We start from the raw sequence: 18,237 nt of genomic DNA on the forward strand, positions 1-18,237 counted from the left end.
TGTGCTGGGTGACTATCTAGTCCCAGGGAGAGTGTAGTGCAATGGTCCTACAGAGACCTTCCTGTCCACTTTGCCTTTGCCATGTGTCTGGGACTAGAGAGCAGCTGCCTTCACAATCCCGCTGGCATCAGATTGGTCAGTGAGCTAATAGCACAGCTGCCAACCTGGCAGTCAAGTGGCTGGTAGCCGCCTTCTGCGGTGCATGTGCATTGAGAGTCTGGATCTGCTCATAAGAACGGCCATACTGGGTCAGACCAAAGGTCCATTGAGCCCAGTATCCTGTCTGCCAACAGTGGCCAATGCCAGGTGCCCTAGAGGAAGTGAACCTAACAGGTAATGATCAAGTGATTTCTCCCCTGCCATCCATCTCCACTCTCTGACAAACAGAGGCTAGGGACACCCTTCCTTACCCATCCTGGCTAATAGCCATTAATGGACTTAACCTCCATGAATTTATCCAGTTCTCTTTTAAACACCGTTATAGTCCAGCCTTCACCACCTCCTCAGGCAAGGAGTTCTGCAGGTTGACTGTGCGCTGCGTGAAGAACTTCCTTTTATTTGTTTTAAACCTGCTGCCTATTAATTTAATTTGGTGACCTCTAGTTCTTGTATTATGGGAACAAGTAAATAACTTTTCCTTATTTACTTTCTCCACACCACTCATGATTTTATATACCTCTATCATATCCCCTCTTAGTCTCCTCTTTTCTAAGCTGAAAAGTCCTAGCCTCTAATCTCTCCTCATATGGGACCCCTTCCAAACCTCTAATCATTTGTTGCCCTTTTCTGAACCTTTTCTAACGCCAGTATATTTTTTTGAGATGAGGAGACTGCGTCTGTCTGCAGTATTCAAGATGTGAGCGTACCATGGATTTATATGGTTTGAGTACTGGCCTGCTAAACCCAGGGTTGTGATTTCAATCCTTGAGGGGGCCATTTGAAGATTGGTCCTGCTTTGAGCAGGGGGTTGGACTAGATCTCTTGAGGTCCCTTCCAACCCTAATAATCTATGATTCTATATAAGGGCAATAAGATATTCTCTATCCCTTTTTTAATGATTTCTACTGTCCTGTTTGCTTTTTTGACTGCCGCTGCACACTGCATGGACGTCTTCAGAGAACTGTCCACGATGAATCCAAGATCTTTTTCCTGATTTGTAGCTAAATTAGCCCCCATCATATTGTATGTAACTTTTCCTGCCGGTCTCCTCTTCGCTGCACGTCTCTATGACCTCAATCATGGCACATGCTGCTGCCTTTTCTTCCTGTGTTCCTACACAGGAGCCTGGGCAGCTGGTCTGCATGAGTGGCTGGATCCTTTCCTGGGCAGTTCAGCTGCCCCCACCGTTCAGCGGTGTGGCTCCAGCAGTAGCCTTGTTTCTCACCACTCTCTCCTGTAAGCTGGAGCCCCCCGGGGTGGCTGACCCTCGTTCCTCTGCAAGAGGCTCTCGCGCTGAAGAGGAGTGGCCCTAGCCCCTAAAGACGGTTGTTTACCGGCTGCCTGAGCCCCGGCAAGCCCAGGCCCCAGTTAAACTGAGACAAGCTTGGAGGTAGGCTACTGCCAACCCTTCAGTGATCTCCTTCCTCCGGGGTGAGTGAGGGAGTGTTACAGCCTCCAACTGTGTATTTTCAGGGACAGAACAATTGTATCTCTCCCCCCGGCTTCCTTTGCAGACGATAGCACCACACAGACACATTACACTAGAAAAGTTGTATTTGCCACTGCTGAAATCACCACTACAGTTGGTTTGATTTCCTTATTACAGAGAGTTCGTCAAGGAAGGAGGTCGATGGAGGCTGGCCCACAACGCCCACACTGTGTTCATGACAGAACATGCTCCAGAACTCCTTGTCTGATTAACTGTTCGCATTTCCAGCGTGGTAAAAAATGCTGAAAGAAAAACAGACATTTTCTGAATTCAAGGCAGACTTATGTGAAGACAGCCAGTTCTGCCTTTGTACTTGATACACGTCTTGACCAGAATCATCAGGCTGCACCATAGGAACAGCTGGAGAGGGCAGCAGAGCTAGATTTGCCCAGCTGCTGAGTCCTGTGTGGAACCAGTAAGGTCTCCGTGTGAAAAATGGCTAGTCTGCAACACTTATTCCTGGGTGGACAATGGCCGTAGTCAGGGAAGCAAGCATTACACCCCTAGTAACTATTTCGAGGATCAAACCATAAACCAGAATTGCCCCTCCCCCTTCACTACTGTGCATACACACGGGGCAGATCCTCAGCTGCTGTCAACTGTTATAGCTTTGCTGACTTCTATGGTATTTTACTGCAGCTGTGCCACACTGAGTACATCACAATGGGCTCTGGGATCCTTCCAAATCAAGAGCACTCACTGGACTGTCAGTTATTCCCCCTCAAGCCTTTACCCAGAGCAGCATTATGGGAAGGATTCCAAAGGAAGCGCTCCCCGCTGGGGCAGGAGAGTATGACTTCCTCAACTCATTCCTACACACGGGTAAGCATTCAGTTATCCTGTTTTAGTAACAATCCTGCTCTCTTAGCATAGGTACCTGGCTATTCTTCTTCAACAGAATTGTTGTACCATCGTCAATCTCAAATTCTCCGTGATCCTTTAAACACCGAACCTACAGTAAGGAGAAATGGGTCTCTTTCAACATCAGCAGATGCACAAGGACAGGAGTACCAATGTCACAGGCCCAGAATGCAATGTATGTGCACAAATCACTATTAACACACCTGGCCTGTGTTTAAGGCAGACACACTCACGCCAGCCCAACAACATCTAACATAAAACAGGGAACTGAAACACAAAACCAAGCAACCTCAACCTTCGTTTGTGTGAGGTTGGCCCACCTTTCTGAACACCAGCACCCCCCTCACATTACGCATCTCGCAGAGAAATGAACGAATGGGGATGAGCAGGAGTCTCTATGGAGGTGAGGGAATAAAAGCAAGAGCACAGCGAGAAGGGGTCCTAGAGGCAGAGGGCATATTGAGCACAGTGGGACCAGAGTTTAGAGGAAAAGGAAGAGCAGAGCCTGGTGGCTTCAGCCACTACCTGCACATCTTCAAACTCTTTGCTGTCAAGTGTTGCCATGCAGTCTTATGGCTTCAAAAAGAGCCGAGTGTGGCTCACGAGTCTTGTGTTGCCAGCCTGGGTGTGCACTTTTAATAGATAGTTCCACACACAAGGCTCATTCAGAAGCCCCAGCCTTGCACTTACTTCGATGTATAAGCTTTTGGGAGGTTTCATGTCCTGTGTGAGGTCCAGCCCTTCCTCTCCTCCTAAGGATCTCATGTAGGTAGCAAGAGACTTTTTATACTGATTGAACCACTCCGTCTGTAGACATAAGAACACTAAACTAACAATCCTACAGGGACACATGATCTCAATAACGAGTGCACATGCTTTAAAAAACATGGCTTGTAGCCACTTAAAAATATTTTTCACTGCCTTCTTACGTCTACCACTAGAACTTCCATTCTACCCTGAATCTATTAAACAAGTCAAGATTATAACAAAGCTGGGCTTACTTCTTCAGCAGACATGTGAAATCGGAGGTCATTTGGCAAGACACTACCATACTCCCACCTGAGGGCTCGGATCCGAAGCAACCGGTCATACCTGGAAGAATTAACCAGGGATTAAAACCACTCTGTTCTCAATCAGAAACAGAGGTATTAATCCAAAAAGTAATCTGGAATCAATCCCCTATTTATACCAAATCTGATGCTTTCAGAATGAAGTGTAAAACCCTGTTGTTCTAGTTTTTCCTCCATAGGCCTGCCAAAATCATACATTTAAATAAAAACAAGGCCCTTACAGAATAAGGGAATACAATGATACAGAGACCTTCCTGTGTTCATTTTACAACATTTGTAAGGTGCTTGGATACTACTGATGAATGCGGTACTACAACCAAGATTAAACAGATAAACAATGTTTCATATTGAACATAATAGTCAAGCATTGGGAAAAGAATCAAGGCCAGAATTTTCAAGAGTGGCCTCTGATCTGTGCGCTTAGTTTTTAAGCGCACATTGCAGCTTGATTCTCAGAGGTGCTGGGCACCCACAACTCCCACTAAAGTCCATGAGACCAGCAAGTGCTCAGCACCCTTTGAAAATTAGGACCACAGAGTCTCAAGCTGGGCACACACAATCAGAGGAAGCACTTGAAAAAGCAGCTCTTTGTCCATGTAAGAGACAGTATTCCGGTCACAGACAATAGCTGTGAAAGCAAGATACACCTTCCATTAGAAACTTACAGGTATGCAACAACGCATCGTCGATTTCGCAGCAGAGAACAATGACGAAATTTGATTGCTCGGATCAAGTCACTTCGTCCTGATTTAGCCTCATTTCTGGTAATAACGCAAAGGGAAACAGTATTACATTACGCTGAGACCAAGAAACTGGCAAGCATGTATTTTTCCTATTATTTTTCCCAAAGCTACACATTCACACAAAGCTCAGATGCAGTTTAGTTTAGAATTTCTCTGGCACTTAGCACCCTCCTCACCACAACCTTGTTTTTATCCCACTGGGAGTGACATACTAGCGTTCAGCTAAGTAAATAATCTCTTGACCACATTAGCTAGTTTGCTAGCTGTTTTGTGTGTTCTCAGAAGTAATTTTTCTGGCACAGGGCAATTTTGCTCTTTGAAAATACAAAAGAGAACAAAGGCATAAAAATAATTGATCCACACTGCTTATCTCATGCACATTCCTAGCTGTATTTTAGGGCATATTTTATTCTTAAATACAACTGAAACACTGACTTTTTTTTTTCAATTTTATAAAAAGTGACATTTAACAATGCATGTCCTTTCCTGCATTTGAGGATGCACCCTTAGATTAGTAAGTAGATTTGCACAGCTGAGTAAATCATCTATGGTCAAGCAATTTCACATCAGATACACAGGAAATGAAATCTGATTAATAGAGTGATTTTTTATTCAGCCCAGTTCAAACTCTTTTTGGATGTTTTTGTGAAAATGTTTAATTCAGCTTGATAAATAATTGGATTCTTAAAGATGCTGCATACTGGTCCCTTCAATTAAAGCCTGAGTTTCTAATCCACAATTCCAGACCTTCAACAAAACAGGAAAGATGTCACTTCCCTTGTACTTTAGACTTCTTTTTTATGATAATTAAGAAAGCTCTGAATTTTTATTTTTTTGGGGGGTGGGGGGGGTTAAAAAAAGGCACAAACTCTAATGGCCTCTTTCACACACATGAACAAAGAGAAACAAACATTCTTGTATTTGTCATTTCTAAGTAAGAGGCATGCTTTCTCTTTCTTCTCATGTGTAGACAGCTCATTAGTCTTTCCTCCAAGACAACCACACGTACACATCTGCCTGGTTCTGTTCATATAAAGCTTTCATCTCCTCAAGAACTTGTCGGATTCCATCCTCCTGCAACATATAAATTCACTGATTTCAGCAGGTATTTTGAATCAATAAGTTTAAGTTGTCTAAATTAAGCATGGCGATCCATCATTACAGGTAGAGGCAGGGAGAGATGCCTACATTATAAACTGAAATGAAATATATTCAAGTCAAAAAGAAATTTCTTCAAAAGAATTCAGTCTCATAACAGGTTTGCCCTGCTCCGACTTTGGATGGCACGGGAGTGGCCTGTTAGCCTGAACCAGTTTACAGAAAAGTGAAAAGCTACTTGCTGAGAAAGCAGTTGAGCCGGATACTTGGGGCAGTGGGGCATGATCCCACCTGCATTTAAGGCACCACTATGCCTCATGGTAAATATTTGCAGGATGCAGCCCTTCATTCGGTTTCAGGGAAAGACAGGCACTTCTGCCTCTTCCTTCACAGACGCCTCTTGAAAGAGGAACAATTTTTGAAGGCAAATTTGAGACCCTCATTGTTTTGTCCAGTAACCTACAGTCTGAAACGCCCCATCTCCAACCTGTGAGAGCCACAGGAGCCACCCCCTAGGGCGGGGCCGGCAGCCTCTCAGCCGCGGGGCGCCTCACTCTGATGTGCGGTCCCGCGGGCCGGGAACACGCGTGTTCGCGTTTTCGGACGGGCTCTGTCTGCCAGGCTGTAACACAGAACTAAGCCACTGGGCTCGGTCAAGTCAATACGGGGTTTAACATGGTTAAGACGCTTCATTTAAAAGTAAATTAAAAGGCAGCGCCCCCCCTTGTCCCCCCCCGGCCGGCGGGCCGCCCCGGGCAGTGCGAGGGCCACCGACAAGCAGCTCGCGCGCCCGCCCGCCCGCCCCGGGCTAGTGGGGGCCCCGCACGCTGCAGGAGGCGCCCCGGGGAGCCGGCCCAGACCCCCGGCGCTCGAGGGAGGGGGAGGGGGAGGGGTCCGCCGCCGCCGCTCACGCTGAAGGCGGGAAGGTGCCCGTCGGCGGCGCGGTGCAGCCCCCGCACCAGCTCCGCGGCCCGCTCGCCGAACATGGGAGCGGGGGGGGGGAACCGCGAGCAGCGCGGACCGAGCTGGGAACCGCTCCCTGGTCGCAGAGCGCGCCGCCGGCCCGCTCCGCCAATGGGAGCGGCGGCAGGTCGTGGCCACGCCCCCTGCCTTACGGACGCCGGCGAGGGACAAACGTCCCCCTCCAGCACAGAAACGTCCCGCCCAGGTGCCTCAGGGCGAGCCGAGGGGCGGGACGTTCCGTCGCTCCGCCCAGCCCCGAGCCTGACTGGGGCCGGGCTGAGCCCGTGACGTGCGGTGGCGAGGCCCCGCCTCCGTTGTAGTGGCCCCCAGGCTGAGGTGGCCTGTAGACAAGCCCTGAGGCACTTGCCAGCGGGCTGCAGCCTCCTGGCCGGGCCCCTTCCCCTGCCCAGTGAACAAATCCCGCCAGTGCTGTCGGGGGCTGGCTGGGCACAGAGCTCTGCGTAGCCCCCGAAGTGGCCAGCAGGTCCCTGCAGCTCCTCACCTGAGGCAGGGCCGCCCAGAGGGGGGAGCAAGTGGGGCAATTTACCCCAAGCCCCGGGCCCAGCAGGGGCCCCCACGAGAGTTTTTCGGGGGCCCTGGAGCGGGGTCCTTCACTCGCTCCGGGGGGCCCCAGAAAACTCTCACAGGGCCTGGGCCCCCGGAGCTTCTTCGCTCCCGGTCTTCGCTGGCGGGGGGGTCCTTCTTCTCCGGGATAGAAGGACCCCCCCGCCGCCGAATTACAGCCAAAGCGGGACCCGCTGCCGGAGTGCAGCCGGGTCTTCGGCAGTAATTCGGCGGCGGGGGAGGGTCCTTCCGTTCCGGGACCCGCCGCCGAAGTGCCCCGAAGACCCGCGGTGGGGGCTGCACTTCGGCGGCGGGTCCCGCTTCGGTGGTAATTCGGCGGAGGGGGGGTCCCCCGCCATAGGTCTTTGGGGCACTTTGGCGGCGGGTCCCGGAACGGAAGGACCCCCCGCCGCCGACTTACTGCCGAAGCGGGGCCCCCCGCCGCCGAAGACCCCAGGCCCCCGGAATCCTCTGGGCAGCCCTGGCCGGGGGGCTCCACATGCTGCTGCCATGAGCACCGGCTCCGCAGCTCCCATTGGCTGGGAACCGCAGCCAATGGGACCTGGGGTGGGGCAGCGTGTGGAGCCCCCTAACCCTGACACCTAGGAGCGTCAGGGATGTGCCGGCTGCTTCTAGGGAGCCCCCCGAGGTAAGCACTGCCCTGCACCCCAATTCCCTGCCCCAGCCCTGAGCCCCCTCCCACACCCAAACTGCTGCTTGGCGGGGGGCGGAGGCCAGAGACTGCCCCAGCAGCGGCCAGTGCGGCTGGCCCAAGGGCTGCCTGAGCAGCCAGCCAGCCTCTGTCCCCAGTTTCCCATGAGACTCCATGGCTCCATCCTCACAGATGGAAGGAACTTTATCTAGGGGGAACACACAGGAAAATGCATTTCAAAGGGTGACTGGACTGTAAAAGTGAGGGGCAAAACACCCTCGGTAAGATCTCTTTCTTTATCTCTCACTATGAGGAGGAGAGATAGCTCAGTGGTTTGAGCATTGGCTTGCTAAACCCAGGGTTGTGAGTTCAATCATTGAGGGGGCCATTTAGGGATCTGGGGTAAAAATCTGTCTGAGGATTGGTCCTGTTTTGAGCAGGGGGTTGGACTAGATGACCTCCTGAGGTTCCTTCCAACCCTAATAGCCTATGATTCTATGAAGTGAACCAGACTTTGGGAGGAGATTTAACCTGAGAATTTAGTCAACCACATTGCTAGGAGCATGTGTTAAGGTTTTTATCTTGAACCAGTATATTAAGTCTTAGCTACTAGGAAGGATTTTATCTTTATTTCTCTTGTAACTATTTCTGACTTTAATATCTTGTACATGAACTCACTTAAAATCTATTTCTTTATAGTTAAATAAACTTGTTTTATTCTTTAATCAAAACTTATCCAGGGTTGTGTTTAAAATTAATTGTTTGGTAACTCAGCTTAAAGTAGCAAACCATTGTACATTGACCCCCTTACAGGGGCAACGGACCTCTAATATATGAACTGATCACAAAAGCCATTTTTGAGGAAAATTTAGGACTGGGCATACATTGGGGTCACCCTGCAAATAGTAACCAAAGCATCTGGAAACCAAAGCATGGCTGGTGTATAGCTGGCAGGCTACAGCTATACATAGATACTCAGGATGTGGTCTGCGCCTGTCTGCTGTTTGAGAGTGGCCCAGGTTGGAAGTTACAATAGCAAAGCGTTGTGAGTCACTCCAAGTTGCGTGGTGACACAACCCCTCATTCATCTGGATTGCACCGCAGAATGTGATAACGCATCCTTGCAGAGGATAAATTCTGTGATTATTTAGGTCTAAGGTCCTACAAGATTATCAGCCTGGGTGCAAAGGTTCACCCATCTGGTTCTTGTTGAGGTCTTTAATCTGGAATGCTATTGTGACATAAGCTTTTATTTTAGAAATTTTTGCTTAGATGATGGCAGTGGGCCCATAGAAAACTACTGAACTGGTAGTTTGACTGCTATGAACATCTCCCTAAAGTCTCAAAGACTTTTGATTCTGGATATGGTGTGATACCAAATAAACAATTAGAATTGACAAGATATATTTGTTGAGAATCCTGAAATCCTTTTAAACTGTGTTCTTCTAGGCAATGCTGGGAGAAGTTTATTGAAGACAAGCTCTTTAAAAGAATCTTCATATAATTTTAAACAGTCTTTTTTGTTTATTTTTATGATAAGGACGAGACAGGAGAGGAGGAAAGTAGTCTTTTTTTAGCCGTTTATCATCTGTAGTTAAAATATGCCCAATACAAGATTATATGTGTAACTTTTCCAAATCTATATTAAGATTACTGTGTTAAAATTTAACTGTGCTGGAACAAAAACAAGTGACAAATATGTCCACAAGTCTTTCATGCAAATGCAGTAATTTTTCAGATAGCTGCAGAGCTAACTGGGATATAAAGTCTCCAGCTGTGACAAAGTAACTTGTATTACCAGGCAGTGTGATTTGAAAGGTATTAGAGAGGCAAAGTGGGTGAGATAATACTGGTGAAAGAGACAAGCTTGTCTCTCTCACCAACAGAAGTTGGTCCAGTAAAAGATATTACCTCACCCACCTTGTCTCTCTAATAGCCTGAGACCGACATGGCTACAATGTTGAAAGATAATGGTGGGAGTACAAAGTGGAAGATGATGCTTAATGACTGTGCAGGGAACAAGAATAACCCATTTTTCTTTTTGGGTGAAACTTCCCAGATTTAATTTTAGTCTAACGGTGATGTGAGGGGATGGACACAGAGAGAGACTTTACAGAGACCTCTTCCCAGAGTTTTGAGGTTAGATAAGGGATTTTTTTGCGGGTGGGGGAACAGTTGGACCTGGTTAGCACTTCTGAAAATTCAGGCCCAGAGTTGAAGTCATGGGGGCTCAGTATTTAGGGAGGAATGCTGTGATTTTCCTACTCAGAAGGGGTGATGTGTGATTTAACTAGGAGAGGCATGAGGAAGGTGGCCTGCTCTGGATAATGTGTTATCATCGTCAATGCAAATCCAAAGTTGTACAGCCCTGGCACTGTAACCTGGGTGCTAAGGAAGGCTGAAGAAGGCTGGATTGACATTTTCTCTTCGGATCGTCTCCATAGCTGCTCTGTTGAAGTGGCAGTGAGGGTAGTGGTGGCCAAACTCAGCGACCACCTCCGTTGGCCCTGGTGCAGGTTGGGCAGCTTTCTCCATGCGGAGGTAGTGGTTGGGATGGAAGAGCTGCCTGCGTTGCCCCATGTGTCCAGTGACCTCCACCTGGGCAGCACAGGGGTGCCCAGACCCTGGAAGGGATCTTCCCTGGCGCTGCCTGCAGAGGCCTGGATACCACCCCCCACAGTGGCCGCCGTGGGCCTGTGCCCGCTTGCCCGCACTCAAGATGGCCGCCGTGGGCCTGTGCCCGCTTGCCCGCACTCAAGATGGCCGCCGTGGGCCTGTGCCCACTGCCCGCACTCAAGATGGCCGCCAGGGGCTCGCTAGCCATCTTTGGTGTGGGCAGGAGAAGCTGGGCCCACCCTAGCGGCGAGTCATGCAGTCACGTGGTCTCGCCACCGCCTCTGATTGGCGGGGGCGGGGCGGGTCGCGGTCTCGCCGCCGCCGCCGGTGCGATGTAGGGAAGGGCCGGGCCTGAGCGCGGTGACAGGAGCCGCCTCCGCCGGTGCTGCGGGCGAGAGACGGGCCGAGCCGCCGCGGGATGAGAAAGCGGAACGAGTCCGTGACGCTGGAGCATGAGCGCCCCGCCGGCCCGCCCGAGCCGGGCTGCAGCCTGAGGCACAACCTGCGCCTGGCCGGCGCCCGGCCCCACGGCGAGCCGGCCATGAAGCGGCCGCTCGGCAGGTGAGCCCGGCTCGAGCCCCGCCCCCGGCGAGCCTGAGCCGAACCCCGCATCCCCTGCCCGGGACAGGTATCGTCCCCCCGGGGGCCGGCGGCGGCGGCGGCGGGTCCCGGCCAGTGAGCCCGAGCCGAGTGCGGCTCCCGTAGGGTGACCGGATCGGGAGGGGGGGGCGGTAATAGGCGCCTATGTAAGAAAAAAACCCCAAATCGGGACATCTGGTCACCCTACTTCATGGCTGCAGGGCCGGTGCCAGGCCCCCGTCCCCAGGCAGTGCCGCTGTGGAGCCCGGGTCTGGGGCTCCTGCACCCCGGAGAGCAGACGGGCGGGATGGGGCGGTTCCCGGGGAGCGGCTGGGGGTGCTGGCAGCGCAGGGACGTTTCACCCCCGGGTTCGTTTATACATCATCTGACTCTGCTAATCGCGGTGGTGCCTGTAAAGCACAGCGCCCAGGCTGACTCAGGCCAGCAGAGACTGAAGGGGTGGTGCTGCTTTGTGTCCCAGTGCCCTTTGGGCTGCCCCGTTCATGTGGAGGCAGGTTTTCGCGTCTCACAACAGCCATTAGTAGTCACACCCTCGCTGGTAGACTCATCACAAAAGCAAAGGCCTGTAGGGCTCGGAGCATGGAGATCTGTTGGAAGAAACCCAGACCTCCTTGAGACAGTGAATCGTTCTTCAACAACTGAATCACATTTAGGGGATCATAGGGGGGAAAGGGCTTGTGCTATTTTTGAGTTCTGGCAGTGAAAGAAAATTCTTCTTATAAACCAGTTAGGATTAATCCTTCCCAAAGGAATACTTACACACAATCCATATGGAAAAATACAACTGTAACATGAGTTTTGGTATTATTTCTGTGAAAAACAGATCTTCCTGATCCCCCAAAAGGGGTGAAATACAATGCTGTCCTGTAATAGGCAATACACTTATAAATGAGAACCTTATTGATGTATCTTTTGCCTTCAGTTTCTTATATAAATGCCCAAAGATATTTTATAATTGAGGCAAGAGCTTTGTGGTTTGGGTTGCTGCAGCCAGATTGTATTTATGAAGGATAAAAACACCGTGTAAAACTTTGAGTGCCTATTAGAAACCTACAGATTATCCTTTTCTTCTATTGCTTAATTACCACATACATTTTTCATTCATCTATTTTAAAGTTATTTTTGTTTAGTCATTTCTCTATACTGAGGCAAGCTTTTGTGCTGTTTCTGTGCAAATTTTGGCTTGAACACTGCCGATGAAAGATGTCTTAAAAGAGAAAATACTCATTGGTAGCATTTATGCATAAATTTATGACCTACAGCTAGCAGGTGGATCTGCTGTCAAAACTGTGGTACATTAGTACAAGTATTTGATAATGGAGGATGGCATTCATTTGATCTTGTTTCAGATTGAATAACTGCACAGTTGATCAGCTTCCCTTAGTGTTCTATTTGTGTAACAATTTTCAAATCTAATCTATGTCTGAACAGATTACTTTAAAAACAAGTCTTAAATAAATGACAGGTCAATTCCAGCAAGTCTTGTTTTGATGACTCTCTAAAACAGGACATTTTGTGGCAACATCTGGGAGATTTAAAACAAAATATTTTTATTGCATTACCTATTAAATAATACAGTATTGTTAATTGATACTCATTTTCTCTGGGCTCTCAAGTTTTCAATGTACTGTAATGTTTATACTATACAGATTAATTTATATAAGTTGTTTTGGAGAGGATGTTGAAAGAAACTTCAAGTTTTGGCAGCTGGATGGGGAACATTTAGGGTTTCTGGAGTCTGGGAAGGTGTGTCAGACAGTTTGGGATTGTGGGATAAGCATATTAGCAGCATGTTCCTGATTAAGTGGTCATCAGTGAAATAGCTAATGACCACCAAAATGTTAGTGATAGATTTCAGAGTCAGTATGATTTTGGAGGAGAATGGGGATGTCTGCATTTCTCAGAATTATTGTCTTAGGCCTGGTCTACGCTCCAGAATTAGGTTGAAGGAAGCTGCCTTAAGTTGACCTGTGTCTACACTACTGGGTCCTTTACGCTGGCCTAAATCGCCTCTAATGTCAACTTCTGTAATCGACCTCTGCAAGAGGCACAGCGCTCAATTCGATTTTCATGGGTCGACTGCGAAGTAGTGCAGACGCAGCATTGTGTAATTCGACTTAATTGGCCTCTAGGTGGTGTCCCACAATGCTCATCTGTGACCGCTCTGGAGATCATTTTCAACTCTGCTGCGCTGCAGCCAGGTACACAGGAAACAGGCCCTGCCCTGCTAAAGCCCTGGGAATTTTTGATTTCCCATTTCCTGTTTGATCAGCATTGGGAGCGTGCTAGCTTGAGCACAGCTGATCATGGAGACTACACACCCCAAATGCGTTCCAGTCTGGTGTGCATAGGAGGTGGTGGATCTCATCGCTGTGTGGGGAGAAGAGTCTGTGCAGGCAGAGCTCTGATCCAGCAGAAGAAACGCTGACATCTATGGCAAGATCGCTCATGGAATGGGGGAGAAGGGCTACACGAGGGACACATTCATTCTGGTGCTGAACCTCACACATGCCAGTTCTACTCACCACTGCTGGAACAGCAAAACAGCACAGTGAATGGTTCTGATTATGGCTTGCACCTACTGTAATAAAGGGTTATTTTATGAAAATGGCCTTGCAATGGAAACATTTTATGCATGTACAATGGTCCCTTTCTTTTTTCCCATGACTGACAGCTGGAAATGTGTCCTTCGTCATGTCATCAACACATGAAAGCAGATTTTTGCTGATTAGAAGGAGGAGAAAGAGAACGCGGGAGGACATGTTCACCTAGATAATGAGCGCCTTTGGGACAGCTGAGACAGAACTGAGAGTGTGGAGGATTTCACTGTCTGAGAAGTTAGACATAGACATGGAGAGCAGACAAGCTTCCCATGAGCATGAGTGTGTGGCGCAGGATGAGATGCTTCAGATTATGAGGGACCAATCAGACATGTTGAGGCATCTGGTTGAACTGCAGGAACAGAAGCAGAAGGGTAGAGTCCCTCTGCAGACCCTGGTGGACAGCCTGCCAGCATCATCTGGCGCGGAATCACCTTCTCCCAAGCGTTCCAAGAGGCGTGGGTGAAAATTCCATTATCTCTTTCACTTAACTTGGGGGTAGGGTGCAAGGAACAGAAGGCGCCTGTTCACAGACCTTTGATGGTCTAGAATGTGGTGTTATGTTACACAGCTGAAAATGTTTCTCCTGTTCCAACTTCATAACCCCTTTTCCCCAAAGCTAACTTTTTTTTCTGTTCTCCCTCTTTACTTATGTCTGTTAAATAAAGTAAATGGATTCAAGAAATAAATGTTATTTATTGAATAGAAGCAGTGGGCTTGGGCGTGGGTTGGCTTTACAGGGACAGTGATACAAGCCAGGTGAAGCTTTGGGAAAGCACAGTGCAGACAAGCAGCTCACATTACTGAGACTCATTATTGAAATGGCTTTTCAAAGCCTTGTGGATACACAGTGCCCCTTGCTGTGCTCTTCTTATTGCCCTGGTGTCTGGCTGCTCAAAAGTGGCTGCCATGCGATCTGCCTCAACCGCCCACCCCTGTAGAAAATTTCCCCCCTTTTCCCCCCCACAGATATTATGGAGCACACAGCTGGCAGCTATAACCATGGGGATATTCTATTCTAAGGTCCAACCTTGTTAGTAAATTTCTCCAGCGCCCTTTTAAATGACCAAAGGCGCATTCAACCAGCATTCTGCACTTGCTGAGCCTGTAGTTGAACCGTTCCTTACTGTTGTTCAGATGGCCAGTGTATGGCTTCATAAGATATGGGAGCAAGGGGTAGGTTGGGTCCCCCAGGATAACTACAGGCACCTCAACATCATCAGTGTTTGTTTTGTGGCCTGGAAGGGAAGTCCAGGATTGAAGCTTTTTGAACAGACCTGAGTTCCTAAAGATGTGCACGTCATGAACCTTTCCCGACCATCTTACGTTGATGTTGGTGAAACGCCCCCTGTGATCCACCAGTGCTTGCAACACCATTGAAAAGTATCCCTTTAGGTTTATGCACTCTTTGGCAAGGTGGTCTGCTGCTAAATAGGGATATGTGTGCCATCTATCTCCCACTGCAGTTAGGGAACCTCATTGTGGCAAAACCATCCACTATGTCCTGCACGTTTCCCAAGCTCACTATCCTTCATAGCAGAAGTCAATTAATGGCCCTGCACACTTGGAACACAGCAGTGCCCATGGCTGATTTACCTACTCCAAATTGATTCCCCACTGACCGGTAACTGTCTGGTGTTGCAAGCTTCCAAATAGCGATTGCCACTCGCTTCTCCACTGTCAGAGCAGCTCTCATTTTTGGGTTGTGGAACTGCAGGGCAGGGGAAAGCTCTGAACAAAGTTCCTGGAAGGCGGCCTTCCGCATTCGAAAGTTCTGAAGCCACTGCTCGTATCCCATACCCGCAAAACAGTGTGGTCCCACCAGTCAGTGCTTGTTTCACGGGACCAGAAATGGTGCTCAACCGAGTACAGCTGCTCTGTGGCTGCCAGCGGCAACTCTGAATTGTTTTTTTCAATGGCTGCAGCAGGGCTGCTTGCAGGACATTGCTATGTTCTGTGGGGCGGACCCTACTTCGGTTCTGGAAATACTGCAGGAGAAGGTGTGAGGTGTTTGAGATGGTCACAACAAGAGTGCACAACTGAGCAGGCTCCATGCTTCTGGGGTTATGGTGTATGCACAGGGTTTTAAGGCACGAAAACCACTGGGTTGTTTTGCCATTGATATGAGGGAGAGAGGACTGTGCCTCATGGGATGCTGACGCAGTGTTCCCATTCTCCCCTGCGACAATGTTTTGGTCCTATGAGGCATTGCACAAATTTCCCAAAACACACTGCGGCAAGTTGCACTTTAGAATAGCTACCCATGATTCACTGCTTTGTGCATTGATACAGGCGCTGCTAGTGAGGACACACTCCATCGAGACAATGAGCATGGTGTGGTCACGCACAATCGACTTGATTGGGAGGCTTGAGTTCAAATTGGATAAAGTCAACTTAATTTTGTAATGTAGACAAGCCCTTAGTCTGCAGACTCAGGGAAACAACACATCTGTTAGACTAAGTTAATGCTTTTAACCTTTCCTGCATAAACACAAAATATATTTACTTTTAAAATAATAGCTTAGACTGTTGCTCAGCTCTGCAGCAAAAGTCGATCATGTGGCTGATCCTATGATTCTGGAATGCACTAGGCTGTGAAAGTAATGCCAGTTGTGTTTATTACAGTGCTAGTGAATGGTGACTTTAAAGTAGTAGCACAGAATTAGCCTGGGCTTCCCAACAGGATTTACTGCATTTTAACTTAATTAAGGTGGCTCAAGTGCACCTCTTCAGAGCAACATAAGCACTAAACAGCAAAGTAATCATAAATGTAGGTAATGTTTGCAGAATACAGTACTAATCTACAAGGAGTAGCCTACCACCACCAATCAATAAGTTAAATCACTCTAGTAACCTTTCTGTCCCTCTGTTTCAGTTCATGCTGCCACCCAGCGTTCATACATCCCAGAACGGAGAATCATACTGAAGTGCACAAAGCCCTGTTTGTTTAGCTATTTTGTTGTAACATATTATGAATATACATTTGAAAATGGTTGTGTACATTTGGATAAGATTTGTGTGGTTTGGTTAATGTATATTGTAGTTGATGTGACTTTTTTAGTGGTAATGTAGATGTTGCTTTTCAGAAGGTAAGAAATAAGTGTATTTAATCAATGCTTGAATTCTTTGTCTGGTATATGGTAATACTAAAACTGTAAATATTATATAGTCACATTTTCAGAAATGTTCACTAATCTTATGGACCTCCAATTCCTGTGTTCCTACCTTGAGAAACTTTCAGCACCTCTGAAAATCAGTCAGTTTCTTCTCAGTTCAGGCACAAAAAATTAGTGAATGATTTTGAAAACAGTAGCCATCATTATTAAATATAGCATTGGAACATTCAAGTGTAGGCTATACCATTGCAGCATGAGCTAAGTTCTTGGTATCTATCTATCTACAAAAGGTCTTGTAATTTATCTTTAAGATCTAAACTACTTCCAGTGCTGGCTGGTTTAAAAGCAGGATCTTCAAGCCTGCTGAAGATTGGTATGTTACAAAACCATCTTTGCCCCCACCCCTTTAAAAATGTAAATAACACTGGTAGAGCAATATCACTATAAACTTCCAAAAAGTGGACTTGATTCTTCTGAATCCAAATTTTATAAGTGTTAAGCAAAAGCACCACTTAATTTTAGCATCATTGATCAAAGAAATGTTCTACTCTTAAAAATGGTCACTTGATTCTCTTGTCAAATCCTTTGCTGCTGTTCCTTTATTTTGTTTTTATTAGAATGATAATTTCAAAGTGCTTCCTGTCTGAGTTAGTAACCAGAACCTGGGCTTAATAAATGGCTGAGGAATTTCACTTGGGTAATAATCATATTGTGGGCTAATAGGAAGGCCTTTAACTTAATATTATCAAATGTTAATTTAAAAAATAAGATTTAAAAAATGCTACAATCCTCTCCTCCGCTGCCCCAACCAAAATTGTCTGTCAAACTGCTGAAAGATTTTAACAATTGCCTTTCCTCTCTTCTCTCCTCCCATGTTTCTCCAATGTGGGGAACAATGTGTGAGAGACACCCAGAATGAAGAATACAAAAATTGTTCGTAAAGGAGACTTATACCCTGTGGGATGCATTCCTTCAGTGTAAATAACTGTCTTTAGCTTCTGTTTCATGATTATTTCTGATGTAGATACATTCTAATAGTGAATAGACACCACATTTGTGTGAACATAGATAACTTTGGGATTGAAATGAGGGACATTTGAGCGAGATATCACATCCTATTATTGCACTTATCATAATTGGAAGGTGGAAAGAGGGTTCTTCATCCACCCCTCACTCCCAGTTCTCTTTCTAATGAATGATATTTGGGAAACAGGTATCAGTGGTCATTTGGTCAAAATTTAGACAATTTAGTTTTGTACTACCCTCTGATTTTCTTTTTCAAAGCTTTTTAAATACTCAAATTTACTGTCAAATACAATGACATTAGCAACTTGAATTTTTTGGAGCAGACTAATTTAAAATTAATTTTTCTGATAATACTTCTAAATTTTCTAATATTAAAAAAAGGAAAGGCTTTTCTAGTTCCCTCTCCTGCGTTTGTAAGGGTCTTTTGGGTGGGCCTAAAAGCAATATCACTAAACAGGCGTGGGCCTCGCCCTCTCCCCCTTCTTTTTAACATGCTTCCTTTTGCCTCTTCAGTGTCAGCTTTGCTGCTGCTGCTACTAGGAAACACCCTCTTGCTGAGCCCGGGGGAAGAACACACACACGAGCTCTCTCCAGAACAGGGCATGAGTAATATTGTCAGGTTAGTGTATAGGACAGAAAGTGCAAATGACCATCAACAAAGCAGTGCCACTGACTATACA

At 47.4% G+C, this 18,237-nt stretch overlaps 2 protein-coding genes across 3 annotated transcripts in view; one reads left to right on the top strand and one right to left on the bottom strand.

Annotated features, from left to right (window-relative positions):
- Positions 1-1,695: 1,695 nt before the first annotated feature.
- GINS1 (GINS complex subunit 1) lies at positions 1,696-6,552 on the bottom strand. 2 transcript variants are annotated; one of them, XM_039528548.1, is made up of 7 exons: positions 6,332-6,537; positions 5,332-5,396; positions 4,245-4,340; positions 3,511-3,601; positions 3,200-3,316; positions 2,526-2,600; positions 1,696-1,890 (listed from the first exon to the last, which is right to left on the bottom strand). In XM_039528548.1, the coding sequence occupies exons 1-7, from the start codon at positions 6,404-6,406 to the stop codon at positions 1,822-1,824; spliced, it is 588 nt and encodes a 195-aa protein (XP_039384482.1). In that variant the 5' UTR covers positions 6,407-6,537; the 3' UTR covers positions 1,696-1,821. The 2 variants fall into 2 exon arrangements, with proteins under 2 accessions (XP_039384482.1, XP_039384483.1); XM_039528549.1 differs by lacking the exon at positions 3,200-3,316 and having other exon boundaries at positions 6,332-6,552.
- A 3,964-nt stretch (positions 6,553-10,516) lies between these two features.
- ABHD12 (abhydrolase domain containing 12, lysophospholipase) overlaps positions 10,517-18,237 on the top strand; it is a 52,609-nt gene continuing 44,888 nt past the window's right edge. Inside the window, exon 1 of the mRNA XM_039530351.1 lies at positions 10,517-10,776. Within this exon, the coding sequence (XP_039386285.1) occupies positions 10,634-10,776 (143 nt within the window). The 5' untranslated portion in view covers positions 10,517-10,633. The remainder of the gene's footprint in view (positions 10,777-18,237) is intronic.

The sequence above is a fragment of the Mauremys reevesii genome, linkage group 3 (genome assembly GCF_016161935.1).
Source record: "Mauremys reevesii isolate NIE-2019 linkage group 3, ASM1616193v1, whole genome shotgun sequence".
NCBI lineage: Eukaryota > Metazoa > Chordata > Testudines > Geoemydidae > Mauremys > Mauremys reevesii.